The sequence below is a fragment of the Acanthisitta chloris genome, unplaced genomic scaffold, assembly GCF_000695815.1.
Source record: "Acanthisitta chloris isolate BGI_N310 unplaced genomic scaffold, ASM69581v1 scaffold12630, whole genome shotgun sequence".
NCBI classification, from domain to species: Eukaryota; Metazoa; Chordata; class Aves; order Passeriformes; family Acanthisittidae; genus Acanthisitta; species Acanthisitta chloris.
Window position 1 is genome coordinate 123 of NW_008652300.1, and position 11367 is coordinate 11489.

The 11367-nt window shown below is 43.3% G+C and overlaps 2 protein-coding genes across 2 annotated transcripts in view; one reads left to right on the top strand and one right to left on the bottom strand.

Annotated features, from left to right (window-relative positions):
* Positions 1-443: 443 nt before the first annotated feature.
* Positions 444-7733, top strand: GLT8D2 (glycosyltransferase 8 domain containing 2; the record flags this gene model as incomplete). Its single annotated transcript, XM_009076839.1, has 6 exons — positions 444-561; positions 1816-1900; positions 3286-3398; positions 4052-4218; positions 6347-6459; positions 7561-7733. Coding segments are annotated over 6 exons (769 nt in total), but the record flags the coding sequence as incomplete, so codon positions are not given.
* Positions 7734-11229: 3496 nt separating this feature from the next.
* Positions 11230-11367, bottom strand: part of TDG (thymine-DNA glycosylase) — a gene marked incomplete at its 5' end in the record, with an annotated part of 5686 nt that continues 5548 nt past the window's right edge. The window contains one exon of the mRNA XM_009076849.1: positions 11230-11362. Within this exon, the coding sequence (XP_009075097.1) occupies positions 11230-11362 (133 nt within the window). The remainder of the gene's footprint in view (positions 11363-11367) is intronic.

The following is an 11367-nucleotide window of genomic DNA, read 5'->3' on the forward strand; positions in this document are numbered from 1 at the left end:
GTAAAGAAAATATAATTAGGTGGTGATATGGCAATGATTGGGAAGGACAAAAAGCTGTAAAAGAGAGAGAACTAACCTCTGCTTTAAAAGCACTGTAGATAGTATAAGAAATAATGGTCTTTATAGAAGGACATAGCATTAGTTGTGGTGAAAGATGAGTTGTTTGGGCAACATGAGGAATTTCTGTTTTGGCAAGTGTTGTGAGATGTTTGTTTTGATGCTTTTTTTGTGTTTTTTTTTTTGTGTGTGTTTTGTTTTAAGAACACGTTAAACAAATGTCTGTGCACTAGTTGTAGACACAAGTGATTCTGTGTTGCAATAGGATAGATCAAGTGAGTTTTCAAGGTCTCTTATTCTTCTATGAGTCTGTGAATTTCATGCTGGAAGTACTTGCCACACACTTTGATATTTCTTTTATCACTTTTTAAATTTTTTTTTCATAGAAAATGGATTGAAAACTCTAAACTGAAAGAAATCAAGTTTAAGGTTGTCGAATTCAACCCCATGGTACTAAAAGGTAAAATCAGACAAGATGCATCGCGTCCTGAACTCCTGCAGCCTGTGAGTAAATGAACAGCACATAGCAAATTGGAGCATGAGAACAGTAGTGGAGTGGCATGAGGGACTGGATGGGCAGTGATTGCTCATTGTCTCTTCCAATGCAAGAACTAATGGCCAGGAGATAAAATTGGTAGGAGTCACAGCACAAACAAGAGATGTTGCGCATTTTTTTATGTACTTCGACCTCCAGAATTCCTTGCTGAAAGGTCTGGTGAATATAGAAATGTAGAGGGATCCAGTTAGGACTGAAGTTCATAGTGATTGAAGTTCATAGACAGATCACATCTAGTTCAGAAAATCCCTCCAGCTGAAAATAGCTGAAAGTTAGAAGAATACTTAAAGCAACTGCTCTATGTGCTTGCTCTATCCTTATTTTTCACTGAGCCTCTGGCTGGGACCACTCTGAAGGCAGGTGCTGAGTGAAATGGTCTTGAGTCAGTTCAATAGTTCTTACATTCTCTGTGCCCTTTCCCTCTACTGTGTTCTTTGTTGCTATTGTAGAAGTTTTCTGTGCTACCAAGCACATCATTCCCATAGAGTATTAAATTTTAAGGGTTTTGTATGATATATCCTGTAAAAATGCTCTAGGAAGAGCACTGCCAACAGTCCAGGAAGGTGGTCCTTCCTCTTTGCTCAGCACTGGTGTGGTTGCATCTGGATTACTATGTCCATTTCTGAGCTCCCCAGTAGAAGAAAGGTATGGACTTACTGTGGTGAGTCCAACACAGAGCTGCAGAGCTGATTAAGAAACTGGAGCATCTGTTATATGAAGAGAGTCTGAGAGAGAACTGAGGCTGTTTCGGCCTGGAGAAGAGAAGACTCAGAAGGATCTTGTCTGAAGGGACAGACAAGAGACAATGTGCACAAATTAAAATAGGTGAAATTTCATCTGGGCACAAGAAAAGACTATGTGTTTAGTGCTGAAGGTGGTCAGACACTGGAGCAGGTTGTCCAGAGAGATTGTTGAGTCTCCAAAACCCAACTGGGCATGGTCCCTATCAGCCTGCTGGAGTGGAGAAGGCTGCAGAAGGGGCTTGGTCAAGATGTTCTCCAAAGATCTCTTCCAACCTAAATAATTCTGAGAGGAAGCAACTATTTAGGGCTGCTTGGATAGGGTCATAATAGCAAATGATCACTGGCTAGTGTTCAGTTGAGAGAGATGCTAAACCTGATTGTTAACAGACAGAAACATGAGACTACTACATGACATAGCTTTGCCACTTAGTCTTTACCTTGTTTTTTTTTGTTTCATAGCTGAACTTTGTTCGATTTTATCTTCCTTTGCTTATTCAGAAGCATGAGAAAGTCATATATTTGGATGATGATGTTATTGTTCAAGGTAAGCTGTCAACTCAAAAACAGTTCCTGGTGGAATCAAAGTACTTGCAGCTCTTACAGTCATTTGGAAACAGGAGATGTAATGGAAACTCAGGCAGGTGCAAGGAGTGTTGCATTTAGGGAAATAAAATAATCTGTTTATTTAAAGGAAGAATTTATCTGCATATGTTTTGAGTACTTGATTATGATCAACACTGTATGTGGATTTAATTTTAATTGATTCTGGTCAATTTGTGAAAGATATAAGGGATTTCACTTAGGTGCTGCAATATTTATTGTGTGACCTGCATTCCCTGCTGGTATTGGAATTCCTACAAATGCTACCAATTCCCTATCCAGAATTGCTGTTCTTGGGAACAAGAGGAATTTAATCAGATAAGGGGGTTAAAATTACAAACACTCAAAATATGACTCTGAGCATCTTCAGGTCAGAATCCAAAGCAATTTGCAAAATCATCATCAACTATTTCAGAGTTCCTAGACAAACAGGAGAAGTTGACAGGCTTGAGAGGTGGAACAATGCAAACCTCATGAAGTTTAACAAAATGAAGTGTATGGTCCTACATCTGGGCCATGGCAATCCCAGGAACAGCTACAGGTTGGGTGGGGAAGTCACTGAAACCAGCAGTGAGGAGAAAGACTTGGGAGTGACAGTGGATGAGAAGCTCACCATGAGCTGCAGTGTGAGCTCAGCCCAGAAAGACAATGGAATCCTGGGCTGCATCCAAAGGAGTGTGGGCAGTAGGGCAAGGGAGATGATTCTTCCCCTCTACTCTGCTCTTGTGAGACCCACCTGGAATCCTGCACACAGTTCTGGTGTCCTTAACATAAGAAGGACATGAAACTGTTGGAGCAAGTCCAGAGGAGGCTACAAAGTTGCTAAGAGGACTGGAGCATCTGCCCTATGAGGACAGGCTGAGGGAGTTGACCTCAGAACAACTTCTCGATATCTGAAAGTCCTACACAAGGGAGCCGGAGAGGGACTCTGTGTTAGGAGCTGCAGTGACAGGACAAGGGGTAATGGGTACAAATTGAAGGAGGGAATGTCTAGGTTGGATGTGAGGAAAAGGTTTTTCCTGTCAGGGTGGTGAGACACGGGCACAGGTTGCCCAGGGAGGCCATGGCTGCCCCAACCCTGGCAGTGTTCAAAGCCAGGTTGGATGAAGCCTTGAGCAACCTGATCTGGTGAGGAGGTGTCCCTGCCCACGGCAGGGAATTGGGACTAGATGATCCGTAAGGTCCATTCCAACCCTGAAATTCATGTTCCCCCCAGCCCCAGTAGGATGGGGGGAGAGGAAAGGAAGTAACATGGATGAGAACAGATGATATCTGACCACCTCTATCCGTGTAGGTGTTGTCTTATACCTTTTACCTTTGTGTAATCAGGTGACATCCAAGAACTCTACGATACCAAGTTAGCTCCTGGACATGCTGCAGCTTTCTCAGATGATTGTGACCTGCCTTCTACACATGAGATGGTTAGAAGTGTTGGGATGCAGGTAAGATGCCATTCTGGAATCTTGATCATGAATGTGTTTACCCAGAAGCATAAGATGATTTTAGATATTTTCCCCAAAGAGAAAGTGATATATTTTAATGGTTTTGTAATAGTTTTATGGACAATTAAGAACCTTTTGTAGTAACTCTAAAGCCATGAAAAGTTGTTTCTTGTAGTAGCTTTAAACCTCTATTGTTCTTTGGATTCTACTGTTTGGCGTTTCATTATCAGTAGATCATGAGCGTTTGTAGAACACCTAATGAGAGCAGAATGTATGACATTGGGAATGGAACCTAGGAGAAAAATTTCAAACGCCAATTCCAAGTTCCCCAGAGCTGTCAGTGCATCCCTCCAGTATCACAGCGGGACAAATGTGATCCTACACCATTTAGCTTGAGCTACCAAAAAGCAAACCTGGTGAGGGAAGAATCTTAGCAAATTTCTGTGGTACAATATTGTGGCAAAAGTAATTTAGGATTTGGAAGTATCTTGCCTTTTAGCCTTGTGCCATATGGAAATCCCAGCAGGGAACCACGATCCAGCAGCTCAGCTTTGGAAGAACCTATTTAGTCTCCATGTCAGTGGTAGAGATGCATTTACACCTGTCTTTGCAGAGGTTCAGAGGGGATAAACATCACTTATTTTACTCCTCAGAACACCTACATGGGATTCTTGGACTACAGAAAGCAAGCCATTAGAGACCTTGGCATCAGCCCCAGCACCTGCTCCTTTAACCCTGGAGTAATTGTTGCTAACATGACTGAATGGAAACATCAGCGGATTACAAAGCAGCTGGAAAAGTGGATGCAAAGAAATGTGGAGTATGTGTAGATTCACACTGTACTTTTAATACTTGGTTTACAGTTCTGTTTTCTGTTTAAAAGGCTCTTAAAAGCTTTCTTTAACTCCAAGGCTTTATTTGAGATCCTGTCAAGTGAAGTAACTCATGTTTTAGCATTTTCATCTGCTTAAGTCTGACCAGTTCTGTCCCATGGCCACCTGGAATTTTAGTCTTGTGTTTAATCACACACCACACTTAATCCTGAGGCAGACTGGGGAGATGTGGTTCTCATTTTGGGTGACCAGCTTCACTCGGGATCAAGTCACTTGATGATCTTCCCTTCCTGAGGCTGCTTGAAGGAGGAATGTTTCCTTGTTTGTGTGGGGACTCTCCTACTGTAGCATCAGCCAAACTGTAACTGGACATCAACATTTTTTACACCAATAGAAAAAACTCCTTTTTCTCTAGCTGAATGAAAATTGACATGAAAGATATTGTTTTGTTATTGACCATTAATAAGTCATGACAATGAAACAATCATTGGGCTGCAGCCAAAGTAGTGTGGCAGTGGGTCAAGGGAGGTGATTCTCCCCATCTGCTCTGCTCTTGTGAAACCCACCTGGAGCTCTGCACACAGTCCTGGTGCTCTCAACATAAGAAGGACATGGAACTGCTGGAGCAAGTCCAGAGGAGGCCACTAAGTTGATCAGAGGACTGGAGCATCTCCCCTATGAAGACAGGTTGAGTGAGTTGGGGCTGTTCAGCCTGGAGAAGAGAAGGTTGTGTGGAGACCTCAGAGCACCTTCCAGGATCTGAAGGGGCTCCAGGGAAGCTGCAGTGATAGGGCAAGGAGTAAGGGGTTCAAGCTGAAGGAGGGTAAATTTAGGCTAGATATTAGGCAGAAGTTTTCCCTGTGAGAGTGGTGAGACACTGGCACAGGTTGCCCAGGGAGGCTGTGGCTGCCCCAACCCTGGCAGTGTTCAAAGCCAGGTTGGATGAAGCCTTGAGCAACCTGTTCTGGTGAGATGTGTCCTTGCCCAGGGCAGGGAGTTGGGACTGGATGATCTTTAAGGTCCATTCCAACCCCTAAAATTCTGTGATTCTATGGTTAATCAGTCATGGTTGACGTTGGTTCTCTGTTAACCTCTATTTGAAAACTTGACCTTTCTTTTCTTTTCTTTCTCTTCAAAGGGTTAAATTTAAATTAAGTAAGGCCCAACTGACACTGAATACTTTGTGCTGTTGGGCTGTGTCCATTGCATGCTAATTTCAGGAAGGACCAGAGTAGACACAAATGAGAAGGGCTTGAAGGAATGACAAGCCAAATGTCTTTCTCTTTGCTTAGGTAATATATCCTGACAAGCTATTGCTGTGCTGTCTAAGGGATTTTAACAGCAAAACCTCCATTAATATCCCTAAAAATCTGATCTCCAAAGTTGACCCTTTGCCTTAATGACACATTCATGCTCCTTTTAGCTGAAGTTTGAAATGGTAGTGAAAAAAGTTTGCTTAGCAGTTGACACTCAGTTTTAAGGGGGAGGTTATGGTGGTTTTGTTCAGTGGCCTCTCAGCATATCTCAGTCCTTCCCAGGTTCCCTCCCTACTGGACTAGGTGGGTGGCACAGTGTCGCACAGGTGTGGGTGGCTTTGCCCTTGTGCCAACAGACTGGCAGTGTCATTAGCACACCATACAGGACCTTTGGCTGCCATCTCCTGCTGCCTCTGCTCCCTGTGATTTGGCCTGATCTAGCCCTGGATTGATCACAAAATCTGTCTGTGGCTCTAAAAGCTGTGGGAGGAAAGTGGTAGAAAGAGGGAATGAAACACCTGGAAACATGTACATTTTCTTAAGAAACCAGGCAAAATGATGTTGAATTCCTTTCTGTTAACAGATTATTTTTTTTTCTCCAGTAAACTTTGTCAGCCTTGAGGACTTCAGGCTGTGTGTGGAAGAAATTGGCTTCATGTTGGGTCTGACTCCCATTTTTCTTGGTAGCAGCAATTTACTCCATGGGCACTGGGAGTTGGAAACACAATCAATTAACAGCATAAGCTGAAAACTGGGCTGTTCAAAATTATTTTGAAATCTGTCAGAATACTTCTTTCAAATCTTCTTTTGTAATAAAGGTTCTCTGAGGTTTTGGACATTTGCTTTTTTCCTTTTGCAGGGAAAACCTCTACAGCAGCACCCTTGGAGGAGGTGTGGCAACCTCTCCAATGCTGATTGTATTCCATGGAAAATACTCCTCTATTAATCCTATGTGGCACATAAGGCACCTTGGTAAGTTTAACTTCTCACCAGCTGCAAGTTGGAACTCAAGTGGTTTGCAAGATCCCATTGCAGGACCTGACATTACTTCACCTCAGTGGTTTACTTCATACCTCAGATCCACAGCCCATAACCCTCACTCCCCACAGTGCTCACCAGTCCTGCTTTCTCCAGGGCAGGGCAGAATTTTCAGGCACTGGGATATTGCCCAGGGAAGTGGTGGAGTCACCATTTTTGGAGGTCTGTAAGAGGCATCTGGATCTGGGGCTGGAGGACATGGTTAGGGGTGACAGTGGCAGTGCTAGGTGGACAGTTGGATTTGATGATCTTAAAGGTCTCTACCAAACCTGATGAACTGATTGTTCTGCATGGGGTCACTACATAAGTATCTTAACAGGTCAAGCAAAAAAGACACTTGCACCCCTGCAAAAAACCCTCCAAAACTCTGACATGAAATTGGATAAAGAAAAGGAAAAATAACACCCCAAAGACCAAGCACAAAGTTCAAAGAGCAGCTAAGCTATAGTGTCATCAGCTATGATGAATCTATGAAAGATCTGAATATAGGCACTGACTGAAAAATGTGTTTTTGGAGGCACAGTGGAAGAAGATGGGAGGTCCATCTGGACACAACCCTGAGCCATGTGCTCTGGGATGGCCCTGCTGGAGTAGGGAGGTTGGACCAGATGACCCACTGTGGTCCCTTCCAACCTAACTGGTTTTGGGATTCTGTCTGGTGCCATTTGTCTAGTCAATGTTCCGGAGTTAGTTACCTTTCACCTGGGAGTGGTGAATTATCCTGGGGAAAAAAGCAATGGCTTAGCTGCTGTAGTAGAATGAATAGCAAAAGGATTTATTTTGGTTTTAATCCCAGCTATGGCAAGAAATTAAAAGTGTTGAGAGAGGAAACTAGCTGAGTTTTTTTGATGAGATGCATCAAGCTGAAAAAAAAGCTGCTCTATCATACAACTAGTTGTCAATTAACAGGTCAAACCACACTAATCAGACTTCCTAAAGAAACCCCAAACCCACCTGTATTTTGCTTATTCTGTAGTGTCTTACATCATTAAAAACTGGAATTTTAAAGGGTTTTTTTTCCATCTATCCATGCAGGTTGGAGTCCTGATGCTCGTTACTCAGAGCATTTTCTTCAAGAAGCTAAATTACTTCACTGGAGTGGGAGATACAAACCTTGGGACTATCCCAGTGTCCACACTGATCTCTGGGAAAACTGGTTCATTCCTGACCCTTCAGGGAAGTTCAAACTGACTCGTCCTGATAGCTGACGCTGAAACCACTTAAATACTGCAAAGTGTAGTGCATTGGATGCATGTAATAGTTTGAGATGCAACATGTTGTATGATTAACTGAACTTAGGAAACCAAGTTTTTGTTACCCATATGAATAACTCACCATCAGTTTTGTGAGCTTATGGCTGGAGTGACCATTACATGGTTCAGATTATCTTGACTTTCATGTAAGGTGAGGAAACAAGTTTACTTGACACTGAAGTACTTCATTAAACATTTACAGAGGTGAAATTCAGTGCCACGCAGTGTACTTTAATTTAAGGTCTGGCTGGGCCCAGAGAGTGGTGGTGAATGGTGCCGTGTCCAGTTGGTGGTAGTCACTAGTGGTGTTCCCCAAGGGTCATTGCTGCACCCAGTTCTCTTTAATATCTATATTGATGATTTGGATGAGGGGATTGAGAGTACCATCAGCAAGCTTGCAAATGACACAAAGTTGGGGGGGAGTGTCAATCTGCTGGAAGACAGGAGGGCTCTGCAGAGGGACCTGGATAGGCTGGAGAGATGGGCTGACTCCAACATGATGAGGTTTGACAAGGCCAAGTGCTGGTCCTGCACTTTGGCCATAACAATCCCATGCAGCACTCCAGGCTGGGGACAGAGTGGCTGGAGAGCAGCCAGGCAGAAAGAGACCTGGGAGTTTGGAGAGACAGGAAGCTGAACAGGAGCCAGCAGTGTGCTCAGGTGGCCTGGATCAGGAACAGTGTGGTCAACAGAATCAGGGAAGTGATTCTTGCCCTGTACTGGTGAGGCCACACCTTGAATCCTGTGCTCAGTTCTGAGCCCCTCAGTTCAGGAGGGACACTGAGGTGCCACAGTCTAGTAACCACAGTAGGGTTGGACTTGATGACCTTGGAGGTCTTTTCCAGCCCGGTTGATTCCGTGATTCTATGATAAGGTCTTTATGATTGAGACTCCAGTGTCTTCTGGTGGAAAGATCTACACAGGAGATAGCTGCAGTATGATGTAGAAGGTGCCTTTAGTTGTCTAGCCCACATGAAACAGCCCAAAAGGAAAACCTGGGCAGCATTTTACTGAGCAGAGCTCTGTGGTGGTGAACTGTTTTGTGGTGTTTCTGTGTATGGCACATCCTGTAGTACACTCAGACACACTGCTAGCAAGATGTAAAAGTACATTCCAAGCCACTGCAGTCCAATTCCTGATTTTATTGTAAAACATTGATAGATTTAGGACAGATTAAGAACTTCTGTATTACTGTAACAAAAAAGAGCACCAGTTCCAAAGGAGCACACATAGAACTGCAGTAACTGCATTTTACACCTGCATAGGTACACCTGGTACATACCTAGTAGGTCACTGCACTTAAAGAAGACCTTTTCCCTTCCAATCAACCAGGGTAGCCTTTCAGTAGTCACATCCTACTGTGCTACAGACTCAGCAGTGCTAATTCCATGCTTCTAATCTTTCTGCAAAATAAAACTGAGTTGCAACAAATCCCTGATGCAAGACACTTTGAGCACCTGCAGGAAAATGTCCATGTAAACAGCAATACATGATACAGTACACTTTAAATAACAGACAAGACAAGTCCTCTATCTTTCTGACAAGAGACTGCACAGCTTTGTGCTGAAGCTAATAAACACAATCAGAATCATAACTCACACTTCCTCGATTTAAGATGCTCAGAATTAAGCCACGTATTTTGGGAAGAAACTGTAAACATCATGCCAACAGGTTGACAGTGTGTGACCTCAGTGAGAGCTGTTACAGCAGGACTAGAATCTGTGCCATAGTGTTCTGGTTAACACTAACTCATCAAACACAACTGACAACTGTCGCTGGCTCTGAAGGATAAATCACTCTGGTACAGGAATCTGACCAGGGTGGACTGAGGAGATACGGTTTGTATCTGGTTTTCAAGTATGTGAAGCACCAACTGTCATAAGATCATCTAAACGTAGTGTTTTGATCAGCTTATTGCTTTTACTTCACCTCTTCCTCACATGATAAAAGAGGGAAAGGAGATGATGGTTAGGCACAAGCTTGGAATCTCATTTCTCAGTCATTAATATCAGCCAAAAATGTGTATCATTTAGGCAAGTTCCTCAGAAGAGATCTGTAATTTCCACAGCTGATTTCTTATCCAGGGAGCAGCTGCCCCTGCATTTAACTCTGTGGGGTTTACTTGGAAGAGGAGTTAAGGGGAACACCCTCTAAGGTCTTACAGATTGAAGAGAAATGGATGTTAGAAACTGCTAAATTGCAAACCTCTTTCACCCTGTGCTAACTGTACCTGATGTAAACAATGGAGCTGCACACGATTTTTACAGGGAATGCAGCCTTTCAATTCCCTGCCATGGAATCTGTTCAAAGAGGTCAGGCAAAGACTCTGATCATGCAGGAATGATAGAGAGTTAAAATGCCACAGAATTCAAGAACCACCATTGCTTGGGTTTTTCTTCATGAATTCCAGTTCCTTACACTGGAATTTAAAGGGGAAAGATGGAGTGATAGGGATACCTTACCCTAAGACAGCTTGGCTAGAATATTCAGGTCCTGTCCTGTGTGACACAAATTTTCCTCCACAGAGTTGTGACTTGAGATGATTTCTTCACTCCCTTAATCCTGACTATGGTCCATCCACTAAGCAGAGACAGTTTTCTCTTTCCACCCAGAAGATACTCAGCACTCTCAGCTGCAGAACACAACTTCCTGCACTTTTTAAGGAGGCAAATGGCAGACTTAAAAAAGCACAATTTCCTTAACTGTGCATGATTAAAAACATCACTTCACATAAGACAAGGCGTACACTTCCCATTTTGTTAGGAACTGCAATGATAGGACAAGGGGCAATGGGTACAAACTGAAAGAGGGGAAATTTAGGTTAGATATTAGGAAGAAGCTTTCCCTGTGAGGGTGGTGAGACACTGGCCCAGGTTGCCCAGGGAGGCTGTGGCTGCCCCAACCCTGGCAGTGTTCAAGGCCAGGTTGGATGAAGCCTTGAGCAACCTGATCTAGTGAGGAGGTGTCCCTGCCCATGGCAGGGGGGTGGGACTAGCTGATCTGTAAGGTCCATTCCAACCCTTAAATTCTATGATTCCCCTCTGGATATAAAAGGATAAATAAATATTGAGGCATCAGTAAAAAGCAAACTGCTGCTGTTACTACTACAACCTTAGGATTTGTGGAGTAAAAATAATGCTTTAACAAAATCTTCACAAATGAGAAAGCAACTTGTCCAAAACTGCCAGGAATGGTGTACATTAAATATAAAACTCATATACAAAAAAGGGCTAACTCTTTTTTTGTTTTTGTTTGTTTAAAAAGCTTGGACAATTCCTTAAAATTATCTAGTTCATTGATTTCAAGCTACCACATACTTACTTTGGACTATCATAAAATAACTAGGGAGGATAAAATACTATTCAAACACTTCAGTTGCAGAACCGAGGTACCAATCTTGAGCACTGCATTAAAACTGCAGCATGGATCCATTGCCCAGAAGGAACAGCTCCTACACACAGCTTCCCTCCTCTTCCCGTGTCACACCAGCATGGAACTCTGGAATCTGCTCTGCAAAGGACTGTGCCATCCACTGTCCGTTAGGGACGTCACCGAAGGATGGTCCCTCACAGTACTGTGGGTTGCTTCC